At 35.1% G+C, this 20,161-nt stretch overlaps 1 protein-coding gene across 1 annotated transcript; it reads left to right on the forward strand.

Annotated features, from left to right (window-relative positions):
- Positions 1 to 480: 480 nt before the first annotated feature.
- On the forward strand, positions 481 to 18,682 carry LOC147069385 (ceramide synthase). The gene is made up of 6 exons (XM_085950797.1): positions 481 to 680; positions 774 to 871; positions 8,430 to 8,591; positions 11,798 to 12,221; positions 14,466 to 14,696; positions 15,675 to 18,682. Exons 2-6 carry the CDS (start codon positions 774 to 776, stop codon positions 15,906 to 15,908), a joined length of 1,149 nt encoding a protein of 382 aa, XP_085806923.1. The 5' UTR covers positions 481 to 680; the 3' UTR covers positions 15,909 to 18,682.
- The last annotated feature ends 1,479 nt before the right edge of the window (positions 18,683 to 20,161 follow it).

The following is a 20,161-nucleotide window of genomic DNA, read 5'->3' on the forward strand; positions in this document are numbered from 1 at the left end:
GGGTACGTAATTTTATGAACAACAAACACGTCTCAGTACTATTGGAAGTAGGTACCAATTGATAGAAACTCGTGACTGAGAATCGTGGTTCGATAACTTATTAAAAATCAGTAAACTACACCCATGATGGCCGAGTGGCTTAAATTCCGGCCTATATAGTCGAGGGTCCCAGGTTCGAATCCTGGGTCTGGCTAGTACACATATTGTTTTTCAATTTGTGTATGAGTCAGAGTATGGACCTAATGGGTTGAGCAAGTGGCTGACATCCATTTCTCGTAAAAACAAAAATCTGTCAATACAAACCTCCACTCTGTGGAGGCCCATATGATCCTATTAGGATCGGACATGGTCGAAAAAAGAAACTACAACTCAATATTTTAAATTCAAATAATTACTTTTTGTTGGAGTTTAATAAAATCGTTATTGTTTGTATTGACGTTATTGTCTATTAAAATCATATGACATTTCGTCGAGGAGGGCAATACCGCTCGGACAATACATCATGGTTATTGGTTGAATAGGTGATTCGTGTGACGGCCGCAAATAAGCAAAAGATTTTTTTTGTTGTGTCAAACGTCACTATTTTCGAGCCGTGCTGTATTATACAAATTTCACAGCGCTCATTTATGATTTCGTGATTCGAATCCGCCACCGTAAAAGCGCAACGCCGAACGATAAACGTGGGTCGATTAAACTTTGTGTCAACATTGCACATTGTAAATGTTTTTCGAAAAGTTACTTTTATATAAATCGATGATGGTTTATGTTTTTAGATGAGGCAGAGGGGTGTGTTTTCGCTGCTGGCTCTGTCGACCGTCGGATCCCTGACAGTGGCAACCGGATCAGTTCTGGTCTTGGGACCCGAAGACAGGTAATATAATTAATAATTCACGTGAAAGTTGGTTCAAGACATTTACGCGTGCACCGTAAAATTGCAAGCTACACACTTTTATCTCTTAGTCGGCTCGCACATTGGAACTCGTCTCGCCTAAAAACGCATCGAATACGTCGATGTGACGTCATCGTCATTTAACGAAACAACATAACACGTGTTGCCAAATGGAGCTTCGCAGATCGATCGAATGCAACTGTTTCGGCTGAAAAAAACATCTGGCTGTTGCATTCGACATGTTGCATCCTTCTCGGGCTCCGAGTCGGTGGGTCGAAGTCACAAAGAAACACATGCGAATTGGTCATTCCTATACCGGCTCGCCGATCGCCGCATTGAAATATCAATACGTTTCGAAGGCTACGCGCGACTGTCGGTAGATAGATGTGCGAGGTTGTGTCATGCAACACTGGCCGCCTGTTCTCGGAAGCTTTGATTTATGGCGGTAAGGCACACGAGGCGATTTGTGATGTGCGAGCCGGCTTAAGCAGTGACGTCCCGTGGGGCTAGGCAGATTGATCGTCGCTTGGGGGCGGCAGTTACTCGAAGAGCGGCAAATCGAGGAGAATCATTTCGAATATATATAAATAGCTACCTTAACTCATTTAGTGCTGGCAACGCGATCGGCGCGTTTGCATTAGTTGGCCATTAGATATAATTAACATGATATTTAAATGTGGTAATTAATTATTAATTATATGGTCAGCAGTAAATGTGTTTTGGTTTTTTCGGGTTCGCGATATCTGGTTTACTACCGTTGCCCTTCGGCATCCTTGATGACCAGAAACGACACGGGCAGATTTGCGAATAATTAGTCTGATGTTTTGTTAGTAATGGATCCATACAGCACATTTCTTAGATACTGCACTCATGAAAGGATGATAAAAATACTGTATAAAAATGGAGCGGCATTTTATCTAGGGACGTCACTGCTCTTAAGTAATATTTTTAGAACTTACAGAAGATGTAATCGTAAAAGAAAGATGAATAATAAAATACAAAACATGTGTGTTGGTCATATTTATTTTTATGACAAAGTTATGATTCATATCAGCTCTATTATATAAAATCATGTGGCCCAGTGGACAGTACAATGCATAGTCTATTTTGAATGAGTATTATTTCTTCAAGCATGACACTATAAATTTAATGGGTCACCAGACAATTTACGCATTGATGGATTTACAAGCTTATACAATTACCAAAAAATACCTAAGGTATTATATATTATTCTTTTTAACATTACGACAAGAGATGGGGCCCAATGAAAGTAGTGTAGTGAAACAGTAGCGTAGTTAGTAATATAAGTGAGACACCGTAACATCACCGGAATTGAACCCGGAGCCCCCGGATAACAGGCCAGTGCTTTATGTACTACGGGGGCTGACTCACAAACCGGACTCACCTATTGAAGAAAATTAATAACCATTATAACATTTATTATTATCATCATAAGTGGCCCAAAAACTCAGGGCGGGTCCTAGCCTCCATCTCTCCTTATCCTGGGTCAGTGTCCACCAGGTATCTGCGCCAGAAACTCTGGCATCTTTGTTGAACCGTCAATCCACCAAAATCTGGGCCTGCCAATTAACGTCTGACGGTCCGGTATGGTATCCAGGATTACTCTAGACCAGGGGTCGGCAAACCACGGCTCGCGAGCCGCATGCGGCTTTTTGGGTGTTGGCGTGCGGCTCTTTGCCAAATTCCCAATTCACAATTTTTACAAAAAAAGGTATGATTGTTGTTGTTTTAAATCCACCCATTGCAAAAGTCGACAAACTAAATTTTTCTCCATTTCATATTCACACCAGCACTTTTGAAATACATTTTTTGGTGGATTTAACAAGCAAAGAATTATGGAGCTCCAAATTTGTAGGTCTTTTCACCAAAATTGAGGATTTGGAAAGAGAAAAATGCAATTTAATTTTACAACACAGCGGAGCGCTCTAAAAGATCTAAATAATAAGGTAGATACTACAATTTTTAATACATGGTATAGCTTTCCGAACTCATATTCAAGATACATGGTATGTATGTGAACAATCATTTTCAAACATGAACAATATTTAGAGCATCTAGAGAAGCCAAATAACCGATGAGAATTTGGAGTCACGCCTGAAATTAAAAACTACAAGTTACATACCAAACATACAGAAACTCTCCAAAGAAATGCAGGAAAATGAAAAAGAAGGAAAAAATACACGCATGGCTCTTGAATTTTTTTTAACCGTTGTGATACTCATATTTGGCTCTTTTGGTCCAAGAGTTTGCCGACCCCTGCTCTAGACGGTTGAGCACTGTGTCCATTCATGCTACATGGCCTTCCCATCAGATTCTACCAAGTCTAATACATGTGGTGATACATTATTCTTGGAAGAGGTTGTTGAGCTACGTTAAGTCATTTTTCTCCTTCTAGTATGGGCCCCATATATTCTACACTCCATCGGTGTCCAGAGCTATGTTTCGATTGCAGAAGAGATATTTTATTTTTTCAAAAGTACTTTTTGCCATCTCAAACCTGATCTTAATCCATGGTCTGGGATCCAGTCTTCGTGTAGGCGGCAACCAAAGTATTTTACATGCTCCACCGTGCCCGCAACGTGCAGGCTGATTACAGCATTGCCAACTTGACTTTTTTCTTGCCAGATCAATCAATCTTAAGTAGATAATATCTAGCTTACGATCTGGCGATGGTGTTAAATGTAGCGTTTTTCGACAACCGAAACAGCTTAAAATTTCTGATTAAAAGCTAGAATATTACACCAATTTCATTGCCCTCTTTATAATTAATAATATTGTACAGATAAATTAAAGACTTAGCGAAACAATTAATTTTACTTCCATATATTTTATTCAAGCAGAATGATGTTCAAAATTATGACATATTTTTTTGTTACTTTACTAATTTTTTTAATTACAAGAAATTGTTAGCATACACTACAATTACATTGCATTACAAGACCTAGCATATTTTTTTATACCCTATCTGACTTATTTTTTGGCAACACTGGGTGGATATATCCGACTTTTTGTTTACCTATTCAAACTAAGTCCGTATGTCTTACTTGTGTTGTTGGGCTACGTTAGGTAGTTTGTATTAATTAGTTAGCATATCAATTATCAGTATATGAGATCTCTTTGCCACCTTATATGACTGTTTGCAACCTGTTACTAAGAGTTGATATCAACTAACCATGCATACAAAACGATTTGATTAGATATAATATCTGCACTTGTAATTATGTAGGTGAAGGATTCAGAATATATATTCATAGATTATTTTTGGACATCACCGGTCATTAATTATTGATTTTAGTGTTCAAAGACATACGGATTCTATCTTTATGACAATAAAAATCAAAGGATCTTTCCCACCGTGTCCGGAAATTTGTACGTATGCAGTTCGCCGTATCACACTTCACCGTGAAATGTTGTATCGGAAATATATGGTCGTATATTAAATACGGTCCAACCTCTTTGGGGAACCGGAGCGCTCGGAAATTTTCTGAGGATGTTAACATGGTTATCAAATTTTATGGGTATTTTATAAACATAAGTGTGCTAGATTTTTTGTTATATGGCATATCTAGCTCAGACGGTCAAATATTTTAACCATGAGACAGAGAGAGAACTTTACAGATTCCACAAACCGGAATGGCGCTCCGGTCCAATTTGAGCCGTGGTCGTATAGTACTGAAATAAAATTCATGTGTAGATAAAACACGGTTCTTGTCAGTTTACAGGAAGCCAGCGGCAAACAAATTTTGAAAATAGCCGGTATACTGGATTATTTGTTACGTTATGTTAGGTTTTCATTCTTGAATTCATGAATTATGCCAAAATCCGCTATGAAAGTAGAGATAACCGTATAGTATACGGCCATCTCTTTCCGATAAGAAAACTCACGGCGAACTGTGCTACGGTGAAATGTAATACGTAAAATTTACATGTAACCCTTTCCAAAATGTTTTGTGCTTTATATCGACTGGTTAATCTGCAAACCGGCCAACTCCATCTGGGCAAATATTTCAGGAAGGAGAAAAAACATAATAATTTAACTATCGAGCGGAATTTAACAATCCCAAACATATACTTGGAAAATATTTTTTTTACAAATAAGCTGCACTATGAATTAATACACTATTTTAGCTTCTCTTTTATATGTATAAATAAGCTAAAGCATTTGCTCAATAAAAAAAAATATATATACTTTATTTGATAACATCATTTTTTTTAGTAAGCAAATACTTGGTTAAAATAAGTGCGTCAAATAATTCTCTGATAACTTCTGATCCTATGACGTAAATTTGTTATTAAGTTTTTTATCAATATTTTAAATATGTAGTGTTTAAGGTTTAACAATTTTGCTCAATCTGTATATGAGGTAACCGGACAGGCCAGGGGAAAAATGAAACATTAATTTTTGTGGAATCTATTTCGGTTAGGTTAGGTTAGGTCAGGTCATTATTTCGTTGTACCTGGTCACCCAATGATTTTGAACATATTATATTGATTAAGATGAGATATCCTAAGCTTGCCGGCAACACCAAGTTAAGTCCCGTTTATTTGAGGCTTTCTAGCGATTAGGAATGTAGAAATTAGGTATATAATTTGATTTATTATGGCATATTGAAAATCTGTGCTATTAAAAATCTATCAACATAATAGAGATAGGACAATTCATTTCAATATTAAATTTATATTTTTCCTGAAAGGTCATAGTTATATTTATCGTTATTCTGTTTTGTCATGTTCTGTTTTGTCACTGTTCTGTTTTGTCATGGAACCGTATATAAGTACATTTTTACTTGGTTAAATTCCAACTTAAGTGATCAACCTGGAAAGTTGTATAATATGGTACAATGTTACGTAGGTTTGTTTTGGCTTTAATTAAAACCACAGATTTGGAGAAATTGGATATTAGGTATATTTTACTTTTTACACAAAATATTGGATGTAATTGTTTATGGAGGTAACTAATACGAAGGCGAAAGTTTATCTAATAATTGTCAAGATATCACGGCACTTTGTTGTTAGGGGCGAGGCATACTTTATTTATTTTATACACTGATTTTCGCTGGGGTTAATTTTTTTTTTAAATTTAATATCGGCTGGAAGGTATGAGCACTTTGGCACTGAAAAGGTTGCGTATTTAGGTTTTGGTACCTGCCTAGGTTTTTAAGGGCTGGTTGCCAGCCGGCCATTATCTTGTGGACTTGTCACCTGACCAATACGTCCATGGGCTTCGAGAGGGAAGAGATGCTCAAGTCAGGTCAACCATCTGACCTGGTCTAGTTTTTGTATGTCCGTTTATTTTTGCATTATATATTTAATTAAATTTTCTTTTATGTTAGTTCTCCGTGCCTTTCTCTTCCATGGCTCTTTTTATCAACTTAAGTCAACTCAGTAAACTCAGTCAAAGCTCAATTGAGAGCGTGGTGACCACTTTCTTGGGTATTTGCTCCTGAGACATTACTAGGCATAAAAACTGGTGATGTTTCACATCCAAACGTAGGGCCTCATATGGAGGGGTTTGGAGGGGTCTTTGTTTGTGTTGTTTGGCCATTGTCCGTTTTTTCAAGCTACATGAGGGCAGCAGAAAAGACAATTCCTCCATTATGTTAAAATTTGTAGAATTCTTTACTTTGTTGTAAGTTAGAGATATATCTGCAAGTGTCCTGTTTAAAAGTTAAATATTTATCTCCCTAATTTTATTGATTATAGGGTTTTTGATGGGAGAATTCGGTATTTATTACGTTAATTGGTATGAGTAGGTATATGTTAATATTATGCAACACCCGGATCGGTTGTAGACTTACGTTAAGCATGCATGAATGATTAATTAATTGGGCAATGATTGTACTCAGCCGATAGTAACTGAGGCTGGTTTTTGATAAGCAGATTAACTTCAGCACAAATGAACAATTAATAGTTAATCGGCCAATATGATACGGTATAGTACGATTTTAGTCGTATTGTGTTACTTGTATAAGGTCACTCGCCATCAGGAATGCGTGCTCGGATCATTTAAAAACAATGACAATCTTGTGATCGTTCATGCGAAATTCTCCATACAACGTCGCGGTTGTAACTACCCGATTGCTGATTGACTGATTAATAAATCATTTGTGCGTGCTTAGCTTTAAACTGAAGGCAGAAATGACACAAAATGTTTGGAAAAGGGAGTGGAGGGGAGTATTCTTTTTGAAAGCGCAAGTTGCAGACAGCACAACATTTATTTTACTATAAAAGCGACATTTTTACGTTTCATGGTGGCGCTCGTAGTAATATGTATGGCACTGGCATCTCGTCTGGGGCTCTAGGTTCAATTTCATAGTGAAGTCACAATATATTACGAGAGAAGTGATTGATGACAAAAAACGTAAATAAGGAACGTAAATTTATGTTTTGAATGTATTGAAAATATGATGAAAATGTTGTAAAAAAATCCCGCATTTTTAAGGTTAACAAGGCGGACATTTAGCTGACATTGTCTTCCATACGTAATTTCCAACATTTAAAAAAACATTTATCAGCATTAAACTATTTTGTTTTCATTTTCCATAAAGTTATACAAAATTAAAGTAGTAAACCTTCCCGGCGAACACCCTGTACAATTTTATTGCATTGTGTAACCTTAGTTTTAACTGTAGACATGTCTATAAATAGAAATGCAGTCATGCATCTGGAATTCATTTCAATAATTGTCATGAATTCAAATAAATTAGATTTTACTTTTAATGTCATTTTATGTTTACATTGTATGTGATTTTCTAAAAGCCTGGGTGTGTCGCTGGTGTCATTTGGCATCATTGTTTGGGCCCCGCATCAGTTGAAATATGACCTTATGGTGGAGTGAGTCCAAAAATTTTTTTTGAGACTCCTTTACTTGAGGTTGTATGGATACTATCCATGTATCCATACTATAGTTTAAATACTAAACGATATTTATATTTGGCCATGTATTTTTTCCGACTTATACGCAGTATAAATGAGAATTCTGTCATTCTTGGTCATTGTGTCATTGACCTGTGTGTCCTTGATAACCATTGTAGAAATCGGGAGCATCAGTTGTTTGTTCTCCCAAGTTGCAGAACTAACCTGCCATTGGTAATGCACAATTGGGAGGGCAATACTCTGTCCAACCAAATTGCTTCGGATATTGACATATTCCACCTACGTGAGATGAGAATTATAGGTCGGCATTGTTTTATAAATTCCTAAAATAGGGTCTGCTTAGCTCATTCGGTGTACTTCCTTGTATCTAATTTTAAAATTTTTGTATTCACTCTTTCTACTGTTTAATCTGTTTATTTTTGTCAAAGTCTTAAATTAATAAAATTTTATGTTCACTATATTATGTACAATAAATAAAATTTCATTTGATTTAAAAATTTGATGATTAGTTGTAGAAAATAAAAAATAAGTAAATATTTATTCAGTTTGTCACTTGTGTATCTTGGCGACTGATTTTGCCACTCCGCAGATAGAGGGATATCGTTTCATTTATTGACGATTAACAATATTTTTTTGATTCCAGGATATCCGTGACCCGAGGTGTCTTCCTTACAATACTGGGACTGATATTCTTCCTCTCTCTTTTTGACTTTTTGAACCATGTCGCCCTCAAGACAAATTCGGGACTCAAAATTAGAAAAAAATATCAACTCACCATGTTCGATGTCCTGGATATTAGTAACAAGTGAGTATTGTATGCCTCGAATGTTAGTTGCACTCAGCGGTGAAGGGTGGAGGTAGGCTAGTGAGATCCGACATAAATAGTGCACACTAAACTTTATCAGTCATACATATTTGTTTTCATTTAACTTACATTACAAATTGCAGATGGTGTTGGTTGGTTTTTAAAATTCAATTAAACCCTGCCGAAAGCAAACCATAATAGATATTAAATAAAAAATATTCTTCTATCTTTAAAATATCTAAAATTATGCCATTAAATCATACATTATTTTAGATAACTATCTTAGGAATCGGGAACATCACTTGTCTGTTCTCCCAAGGTGCAGAACTAACCAGCCATTGGCAATGCCGATTATTTCCTGACCATTTCAGATCCTAATAAGATCATATGGGCCTCCACAGTGTGGGGATTTGTATTAACAGATTTAGTTTTAACGAGAGATGGATGTCAGCCACTTGCTCAACCTATAAGGTTCATACACAAATTAAAAAACAATATGTGTACTTGTCAGACCCAGGATTCGAACCTGGGACCTACGACACTATAGGCCGACGCTTAAGCCGCGAGACCACTGTGTGTGTGGCCAACTGGGCAGGCGATAACTGTGTTCAACCAAACCGCTTTGGATATTAATATCATGGCCCCCACATTCTGAAGCGGGCTCCCAGGCCACGTGCTTTGACGTCCCATCAATGAAGTTAAGGGCAGTGTGGTGCTCTGCAGCAGTGTTTTCCAAATGGCATTCTGTATGATCACAAAATGTTGATTTTTCGGATGAGAAAAAAATTGGGCATAATAATGACAAATATTACTTTTTTACAAAGTAGACAGATTGTTCAGACTTAACTATCAAAGATACCCCAAATTCTTCATTTTTGACCTTTATATGTTACGCCGGCCTTTAAGTGTTGAAATTAAGATTAACCTTTTCTATGCCTGACGATATTACTATGGCAGTATCTGACATGCCGCAGGTTTTTAACGACACACGTTGAATGTATAGTGAAACTCTTACTAAAATCGCTGTAATACCAATAAATTGTGGCTTAGTATTTCATAATTATTCAAACAGATGCCAGTGTGTGCTTAATTTTTTAGATCATGCAAATCAATTGACAGTGGCTAGTAATTTGAGTTTAAAATCGGACGATATAACTTTAACAAAATTTGTATGTGCGGTCTGTCGATCACGGCCTCATAGGCATAGAACCGGTTAACCAAATTATATCGTGAATTTTTTGGACGGATTTGTTGGATGCCGCGAAGGATTTCAGATCATTCCACGAGTAATGCGTAGCGTTGATACCCTTGTTAATGGTTGCCAATGTTACCAGTGTGTCTGATTGGGTAAATTGTAGTTTGCTGGTTACTTTAAAAGTATGCCTGATAATCTAAGCTTAAGTCTGTTAATGTAAATTTATCACTCGGAAAGTAAATGTCACATTTGTTGAATCACTCGAGTGGAGGCGTTATCTTTAAAGTTATTTTAGATAAGCCTTCATGCAATTTTACATTTATCTTTATTGTCGTTATTTTTACTAATGTCATTCTCATCCATCAACTGTGCCAACTTATCTTAAACAAATATAACCATTACTAGCTTATCTTAAGATGAAACTTACGTAAAACACTTTAAAAAATCCTCAATTTCGAGACACATTCAACATAGAAAGTAGGATCTACACGCCCTTACCCATGATGTCATATTTTTTATCTACACATAGATGTACTTGATTATTAATTAATATAAAACGAAAATTTTTATCGTAATTATTCCACTTTTATTAATTAATCAATAATTAATGCATCAATTACATTGAGCTTCTTTACGAGCTGTTTGTTGGCGAATTTATAATCTGCCTGTAAAGTCGCCCAGTGTAATCATCGAACATGATAGCTTGTTCGATGATTACACTGGGCGACTTTACAGGCAGGTTATAAATTCGCCAACAAACAGCTCGTAAAGAAGCTCAATGTAATTGACGCTTACCCAGTTTCGTCCGCCTCAAAGTGACAAGGCGGACGAAACCGGTCCATATATTAATTAATAAAAGTGGAATAAGTACGATGAAAATTTGCATTTTATTAAATGAAATTAATAATACAATGCATTTCCACCATGAATTCAATAAAAGATGTACTTAATATTCACACAACCATACAAACTTATCTTTTGAATGAATCATAATAATGTATTGTTTTCTTCATAAGACGTTTATTATGAAAACAAGTGTCTCGAAAACTGATGCACCTGTTTAACCCTTAATTGCATGGTGCTCAGCAACAAACTGTATTATTCTTTATATTATTTTATATATTTTTTTTTGTGACCGAAATTTTATTTAAAGACTTGCAGTTGACAAAATGTATTGTAAGCGTTAATCAACATTATATGGTAAATCGCCCCAGCAAAAACTTACCAAATTTAAATATGTAAGGTGTAAGAGCTCCAGCGTTTCGGTCGTGGTTATTTATCTACACATAAATAAAATTTTTAGTAGACGTGCGTACACAAACATTATTCCTCTGAATGTATACAAAGTGTAGACTAGAGATTTTAAATTATACAAATGAAATTAAAATTTTAAGCTTCAAACTTCAAACCTAACGATTACCAGTCGGGTACACTACCAATACGTCATTATCACATTATATGATACTTTTATATGTCTTTAAACCACGATTTGAAAGAAGTTTACTAGGTATAACGGATTAGCTCGTACAAATTATAGATAGATCAATTTTTTTTACAAGTTCTCCAAATAAAATTATTGATATAATTTCGTCACTGTTCTGGCAGAAGACACTAATTCGAAAAAATGACATATTGAGTTAGTTATACTAAAATGTTCCTTATTTCAAACTATACCGTCTGGAAACCTTCTTAATAAATAGACAGTCTTCATTTTAAAGTCATCCTTTTTACGATTACTTAATAAACTCACATGATAGACCATTTCAAACATTTTAAAAACTTCAAAGTCGAATTACTCAAAACTAGTATTCTCCAGTTAGTGTGTTCTGCCAGAACAGAGACGATTTGTTCATATAAATATGCCAATGTTTGTAAATATTGAGAAAAGATGGCAACATTGATGCCCAGAAAGTTTTTGGCATTCAATTTGGCTCTTGTGATAAGAATGTTTGCTCAACACTGATTCGTTGCCGATTCGTCCAAACCTAAACGATAATTATTGTTTTTCCAGAGTGGTGTCGGCAGTCCAAGCTGCACTCTCCTGTGTGACGGGTGCCATCGTCTGCCTGTGGTCGTGCACCCGCTCCTTCCTCCATTCCTCGCATTTCATGTCTGAGGCGTACGCGTGGTTCGGCGCTGCCTACTTCTTCTACGACATCTGGTCCATGTACAAGGTCCATATCAGCATGTTGTCGGGCGTGGCAAATATCCACACCAATGAGAAGACACTTAGGAAGATCGCCGCCAAGACTTCGCAGAGTTATGAGCATATTGATGGCAGAAACGGTGGAGGGAAGGACATAGCGACGGACTATGTTAAGGGAAGCAAGACTGACGGCGAGGGGGTATTGTCTTTCTTTTCATACTGCAAGGATCAGCCTATCATCATCATGCATCATTTGTTCATTGGTGGCTTTGGATTCCTCGTCATTGTGGTGAGTTGTATTTGGATGTAACACAATACTAATTAATGATGTTATAGTAAAACCTCGTTAGTATGAACCCTGATAATTCGAAATTCGAAATTTTCCTGAAAAAAATGTCCCTTGAACATTATTTTCATATATAAAACCATACCTTTAATTCGAAATCATTTCACAGTCCTGGCATAGAAAAATATTAAATAAAGAAAAATATAAAGTATTTCACGAGCCAGTCATTGAAAATTGTGACAGACTTTTCTTAAAACATCAAAAATTACTTATTTTATGAAGGTAATAAAAATAATCCTGACATTTTATGACGCAATTTGTTATATTTTTTACAATATTTTTCCCCCACACATTTCATATTTCGTAATTTGAATTTTTTTTCGATTTTCGGTCCCATGGAATTTGTATTAACGAGGTTTTACTGTATATGTTATAACCTAATCTAATCATAGCGAGAAGGAATAGCTGTAACCATTGCCGACTCAAGTAGAAAGCCGATACATTCACAACGACTGGTCCTACCTTTTCCGCCCCCCCCCCCCCTCCCCCGTTGTTGACTATGGATGACCTGTCATTGCCTGTCATTGTTCTATAGAGTGCTCATACTGATGCGTCTGTCGTGTACACAGGGAATGGTTTGATTTGGATAGATGAGTTACATGATAAATAATACACTAGCATTAACATTCCATCTACAATAATGTAATGCATAGTTGAATGCTACATATTTTTTGGAAATCGATATTACCATCGGTTTTTGTGTGAAGGACTAGTCTGACTTTGACAGCAGCTGATGAATAACAGGAATGTATATTATTTATAAATAACACTGATAGTTAATATATTTGATTTGAGAATTTTTTATAATTCAATTTGAAACGAGAAAAGGGTGAATCAATATGTCAAACAATCTGGAATCTGATTTTAACAGCTGAACAGTGGACCACTCGTTGCTTGTGCAAAAAGACATGCTCAGGCTTTATTAATCTAAAGATGGCGCTGCTGTAACTCCTTAATAAAATTAACACTAAGGTTTACAATAACTGCACTTTGATCTTTCATAATATGTCAGTCAACGTCACATAAAATGGCAACATCGCTCTCGAGTGCTGCCATTTTTTAAATTGTGATTTTACATAATTTTTTTCAAGTTCTTTTAAATTGACTTACAATGGGTAAATGTATGGGTTACATATAAATTGTACGTAAAACATTTCACCATGGCACAGTTCACCATCAGCTTTCTATCGGAAAGAGATGACCGTAAACTATAAGGTCTCCAATTTTATTAGATTCAATATGAACATTAATTCAATTTTCATAGCTGATTTTGGCAAAATTCATGAATTCAAGAATGAAAACCTAATTTTGCCAAAATCAGCTATGAAAATTGAATTAATGTTCTTATTGAATCTAATAGAATTGGAGACGGTATAGTATACAGTCATATCTTTCCGATAAGAAAGCTCACGGCGAACTGTGCCACGGTGAAATGTTTTACGTACAATTTACATGTAACTGGGTTAAAGCATTTGCTGGAGGAGGCCAAGACTCACAAAGGGTAGTATCGCCAGGAAGAAAAATCGTGTGTAGTTTTGCAAAATATTAGGTTTCTCACCCCAAGTTATAGCTGCTGATCCTTATATAATTAAAGTAGTGCCCTGATATTTCATACCCTAGATAATTAACTCTTGGAATGCAGCATAGCAATTTTATCACTATTTTCAATGATTTCTCACTTAGGTATTACGTTTGAATAGATATGCTGATTGTAGAACCAATTATGATGACCAGCTCTGTTTCACTAACCAAAATTGAATGTTAGCACATAACACTCGACTTTTCAAGCAAATAATCCAATATATCGGCTGTTTTTAAAATTTGTTTGCTTCTGGCTTCCTGTAAAGTGTAAATCGACAAGAACCGTGTTTTATTTAGATGTGAATTTTATGTCATTACTATACGACCCAAAGAGGTTGGACAGTCTTGAATATACGGCCATATATTTCTGATACAATATTTCACGGTGAAGTGTGATACGGCGAACTGCATATGTACAAGTTTCCTGACACGAAATGTATGAAAACAAGTTTGTGTAGATAATCATTACTTGATGCAATTTTGCTTTATTGGACTTAGGTTTTTATTGGACACCCATAATGCATTATGTGTAACACGTAAGCACATTAATTTACGTTATCTTAGCGGTTTTTGGAAATAGACACCTAATATTATGGATCTTTTCAGTATCTACGAGGTGGTCTGGGTGACTGCGTGTTTGGCTTCGTCTACCTGATGGAGCTGTCAACGCCGTTTGTCTCGCTCCGCTCCATCCTGAGTCGCATGAAGATGAAGGCTTCCCAGCTGTATGTCTTCAACGGTGTCGCCATGCTGGTCAGTTTCTTCGTGTGCCGCATTCTTCTGATGCCGTACCTCTGTCTGCTGTACAGTCAGAATATCGGCCTGCCGTATTGGGAGGTATGTATCTCGAAATCTATTATACATTGTCGGCCATTGTAGCTTGTTTAATAGACAAGCAGACTAGAATTCCAAATATCCTTGGTTTAAATTTCAATTTTGTTTATTTCATTTTTAAATTATTTAATTGTTAAAAGCGAGGTAATATAATATACACTTATCGGTGATTTCTCTGCGCAACCCGTTGTCACATTAACAGATTCCAAAAGCGCTTCACAACACGCGACTTTGCCTACTCATTCACACAATTGTAAGCCGGTTCTCACATCTAAACTCGCCTCGTCTGCCGCACAGCCATAAATCAAACCTTCCAAGAACGTCGATCCGGTGTCGTGATGTAGTGACAGTTGTACGTAACCTTCGAAACGTATATATATGTGGATGCGGCGATTGGCGAGCCGGTGTAGGAATGATCAATTCGTAGGTGTTCATATGCGTCCTAGTGTCTTCGACTCGTAGCCCGAGAAACATGCAACTTGTCGACTGCAACAGTAGATATTTTTTTCAAACTAAACGGTCGCATTCGACCAATCTGCAGAGCTCCATTTGGCAACGTATGTTTTGTGATTAACGATGAAGTCACATTAATGTATTTGACACGTTTCTGGCGAGAGCCGGCTAAGAGTATATCATACTCCATCCTTGACTAGGTCAAAGGCAAACAAAATAGTTGTGTAGACATATGCCTTCAAATGTGATTCGATTACATATAGGAATTGAGGGAAATGGAAAAATGATCTGGCAAAAGAAACTGATCAATCAGGCACACCATATCAGTGGATCTCAGAATGCTTCGACTGGAATGTGTCCATAAGGAAAATATGTGAATAGAAGCCATTTTCAATTGACAATACTAATGCCAGGTTAGATATTACTAGTAAAATGGCCTCATTTATTTTAATTGTTGTATCTCTCATTGTTATAGGTTTGTGATTCCTTTCTTCTGTAAAAAAAGTAATATTTATAATCCTATTACAGGCAATCAACGGTCTTCCCAGAGGCTGCAAGATCTCCATATGTATCCTGCTCTTCCCGCAGTTCTACTGGTTCTATCTGATGATGCAAGGCGCCCTCAAGGTGTTCTGCGTGCCAAAATCAAAGTCTCCACCACTCGCGTCTTCTAGCGGCGTCGCTAACGTTTCCTCCCAGGAAAGTGAAAAGGTTGGCAGGAGTGATGCCGGCGCCAATGGGTCCTCCTCGCACTCCAGCTGATTAAGGAGGAACGTGCGAAAGCCAAAGAAGAATCTCAAGTAATTCTTGCTTTAAACACATAGGTAGATAATATTATTATGTCGAATGAAACCGTGCATTTTTTCAATTGTTTATTCGGCATGGAATCGTGCACGTTGGGCATAATGCGAAACAACTAATTGGTTAAGCACACGGATAAAAGTATATTATGATGCGATAAATGTCAGACATAACGCTTGGTGTTTACATACCCGCTCGATTGACGAGTTGATTAAGTCAATTCAGTGGAAATTAATCTGGTTAATAACCGATAGGAGTTGAAGGTGCATGAGAGCCCTATATCCTGCCAGGGTTGATCCATCAGTAAATGAAAGCCTCCCCATTGCTTCTTACACTCTCGGTTGTTAGCTTTTTACTGGGATATATTTTTTGTCAAATTATCAATTCTAATTGATTCAAGCAGGGAACACAAAAACAACAGGAAGTAGGTTGCTTTTTGGTTGAGGCTGTCACAAGGTTTAAATCTCGAGTGTGGAGAAATGCAACAATTACGTTTATATTATAATATACATTTTTAAAGTATGTCACACTAACAAAATGAGCATTTAATATTGGTAATATTTGAGGACACGTTTTGTATTTTTTGCGTGACCGTCATAAAGTAATGAACCGAATCCGGTTACAAAACCCCGATCTATGGTGACTCTTTCTCATTAATTTGTTCTGTGGATTTGAGTTTTATACTTTTCCATTTGCGACCAGAGTATCGGTTTTAGTCACCTTAGGGCACTATGCACACTCACCAATAGCAAATGTACAAGTGACGGAATATAGTTGGTTATCCACCATTTATATATTATATTAAATGAGTGTGAAAACATTACTAAGTAAAGAATTACTCAGGCACCGGGAAATCTGTTCGTCGATTCAGCGGGTTTTAGGATGGCCCTGGGACCGTTAGGTGCCTCTTGTGTACCACTGTACGACCGCATTCGTCCAGCGACACGCCCAGCCCATTATCATTTCACAATAACATATATTATAGTAAAAATGCATGGTTGAATTCGCAAATAAACAGAACGGACTACGGCTTAAAGCCATTTTTTCATTGTATAGATTTCCATATTGTAATGAAGATAGAGCTTAGTTTATTTACTGGTGAAAGTCAACCGACCTAGTCGTGCTCAGATGATGTTTGTTTATGGTTTCGATTTCAATCAAAATCGTCGGTGTGGTTTTTTATGTATAGAATTTGAAAATAGAATAGTGAAACAAAGGATTACCAGAGTTTGTTTTGTTTTCTTTAATTTTTAATGTGTTTGTTAGTGGGTTTGAGCAATTTTTGAATTATTCATTTGATAGATCGTGTGTGACATTTATAAATTCTGAATTTAAAAAGATTCTGATAATGTTGCCAGGAGAAGTGGACATATATACGACAAGGCAGACATTTTTTGTAAACTGTAATTACATTGGCATAATTGTGAAGGGGTTAAGAAAAGTGTCTTAGACCGCGATGCAGAACCATTGACGTTAAGCAGTCGTTCTAATAAGAACTATATAATATCTTTTTCTCACTGAACTTAGGTCTTCGAAATCGGCCCCTCAAAGTTAGGCGCCTATCTTAGGGACTTACATATGGTTCTGCATCGCGCTGTTTGTCTATATGACTTTTATTGTAGCAAATAACCTCTACAACTAACTGTTCACCGTGGCTTTTTTTTTTAGATTAAGTGTCAGTAGCCTTGTATATACGACCTTTTTCTGCAAAGTAATTTATATAGGAAAATAAAGAATGATCCTTAAATGTGTAATTCAAAAAATGCGTAATATATTATGTTATGTCAAATTCTTGAAATTGCGTAATCTGTGAAATTTGAACACTGGCTATTATAGAATGTGTTATTTTACTTGTTTTCGGATTGGGTACTTTTAAAATTTCCAAACTGGAATGCATACTCGTTCTACGGGTGCCCAAAAGGTTTAACTGTTATTTTTTTATTGTTTCGTGTAAATACATATTTTTACATAATATTTACGTGGGGGGAAACAAAACATTTTTCTATGTATGTAGACTAACTGGTTGTATTTTGTATTCAAGTTGTGTTCACTGGGAAAGAGCTCATGGAACCTAATCCATAAGTATTTGTTTTTACTTATTCTTTAACTGTGTTTAAACACCAGTTAAACGTGTCAATATTTTTTCATGAATAATATACAGATGTATTTTAATGATGTAAACACTGTCTCTAATTAATTTTTAATTATTATGTTACTTGTACACCTTTGGTAGTCAGCCCCTCAATTGCACTTTGTTCGTTGGTAGTTGATAGTACTTAATAATGTACACAAAAGCGGAAGAACATGTTTTTATCTAAGCCCGTCAAACAACATAATACCTACGTATAAATCGATTGCGTTTCAATATAATTTAGTCAGTAATTAATGAAAAGTTTAAATTTCACGGATTAGGCAATTGCACAAAATTCAATGTAACATATAATTTTTGAAACTAAAAATATGACAGTATTTTTAGTGCCTCCTAGAGATTATTTTGTTAGTCCTGTTTCCAATCTAACCTGATGTGCGATTGTTTTCTTTGTGTTCCGAGTTTGTTATTTAAAAAAAAAAAAACGAGTTTTAAATAATATATCGTTATAAATGTACTGCTAAATATAGCTTTAGAGATAAAATGAAGTTTACGACTGACAATATATATATTATATGTGACAGAATCAAATTGAATATTTTTTATACAATAAAAATTACGATGGGCCGAAAATCGGCCCTTAGGTAAAATAAAAAAAAATGATAAACAACATAGAGTGCTTTTTGCTAGGGATACGTGAACGTGTAATTGTTGAGAAAATAACAAAATATTTATTATAAAAATTAACTATTGTATTAATAATTGTTAGAGTAGATTTATATAAATAAAATTGTGTATTTATCACAAAATAATATTATATATAAATATATATTGTGAAATATCCTTTTGGGAAAATGTAATTTTTTATAAGGCGACACTGTCGTTTTTTAGTGTAAGCTTAATGAACCGCTTGTCTGTGTCCTGAATACAAATTTAATAATTGATGTGTGATACATTAATTAATTATTTTCTTTTTCTACTTTTGTTTAATAATTGTTTAATAATTAATATAAAATGATAAAATTATGACTTAGCTTACTCATTATTGTAATCATTTTTTCAAATTGTATTCAGAAGCAAGATTTATTAATTTAGTTTTTCAACGAGGTCTAACCAAATCTAATAATGTACTAATTATATAAAGAGTTGAGATTCAGTATTTTAAAATAACATCCTTGCTGTGTTTTAAAAGTTATCTATATGGTGGTTTAAAATATTATGAATATTTGAACAAAGAATGTTTTATTTTAAAACAAAAGAATGCCAAGTATAACCAGATATATTTAAATATGGAATGAAAAAACTTATGTGGCAACATTGTTGTCAGTCCAAAATATTAATCATTGCTGCCAACATATTAATTTTATTACCTATTTTATACATAATATTATTATGGATTTAAAAAATTTGTATTTAATTCAGATATAGTTTGTTGATCAAATGCATTTTATATACTTAAATAATCCATTGTAAATAGCGAATTTGTTTAGACCAAATTTTGTATGTTGAAATTGGAAAGGGTAGGTGTGTTCTTTAATTTTTTTTTTTTTAATTAACAATCCAAGGTTGTTAAATTTATGCATTTAATTGTTATTATGCCTCATAGCAGGGTCTCCGATATAAATTATGGTGCTAAATTTTCAAAATTTTGCACAATCGTTTCACATAGAAGATATTATGTAAAAATTTGACATTAACATCTCCATATTATATTATAAACTTCAATTTAGAATAAACAGGCTTAATTTTGTTAACCTTTACCGTTCTGTGGTGTCAAATCATGTTACATAGCTTTTTTAATATTTACTTTCAGTTTATATGCATTTTATTTACTTCATATTATTAGAATCGTCTACAAAAAATATAGAAATTAATGTTAAAGAAATATTTATAAGTCTATACAGTTTTAATTGGTTGTAAGTAAGATCGAATTCAAATACACAAATCGTAACATCGTTTGATTATAAATGGCAATGCCATCAGAATAGACCGAAACTATGCAAATTCAAGTCATAATTCAGTTAAAATACAGCATTATCATAGAGCCTAGTATGGTAACCCGATGTGAAATGGTGACGGATGGAATTTTTTAGCACAGTATGAGAAAGGTTAATTATCTCAGTTA

The sequence above is a fragment of the Rhyacophila brunnea genome, unplaced genomic scaffold (genome assembly GCF_057557595.1).
Source record: "Rhyacophila brunnea isolate RB1 unplaced genomic scaffold, BYU_Rbru_1.0 scaffold_23, whole genome shotgun sequence".
In the NCBI taxonomy this organism is placed as follows: domain Eukaryota; kingdom Metazoa; phylum Arthropoda; class Insecta; order Trichoptera; family Rhyacophilidae; genus Rhyacophila; species Rhyacophila brunnea.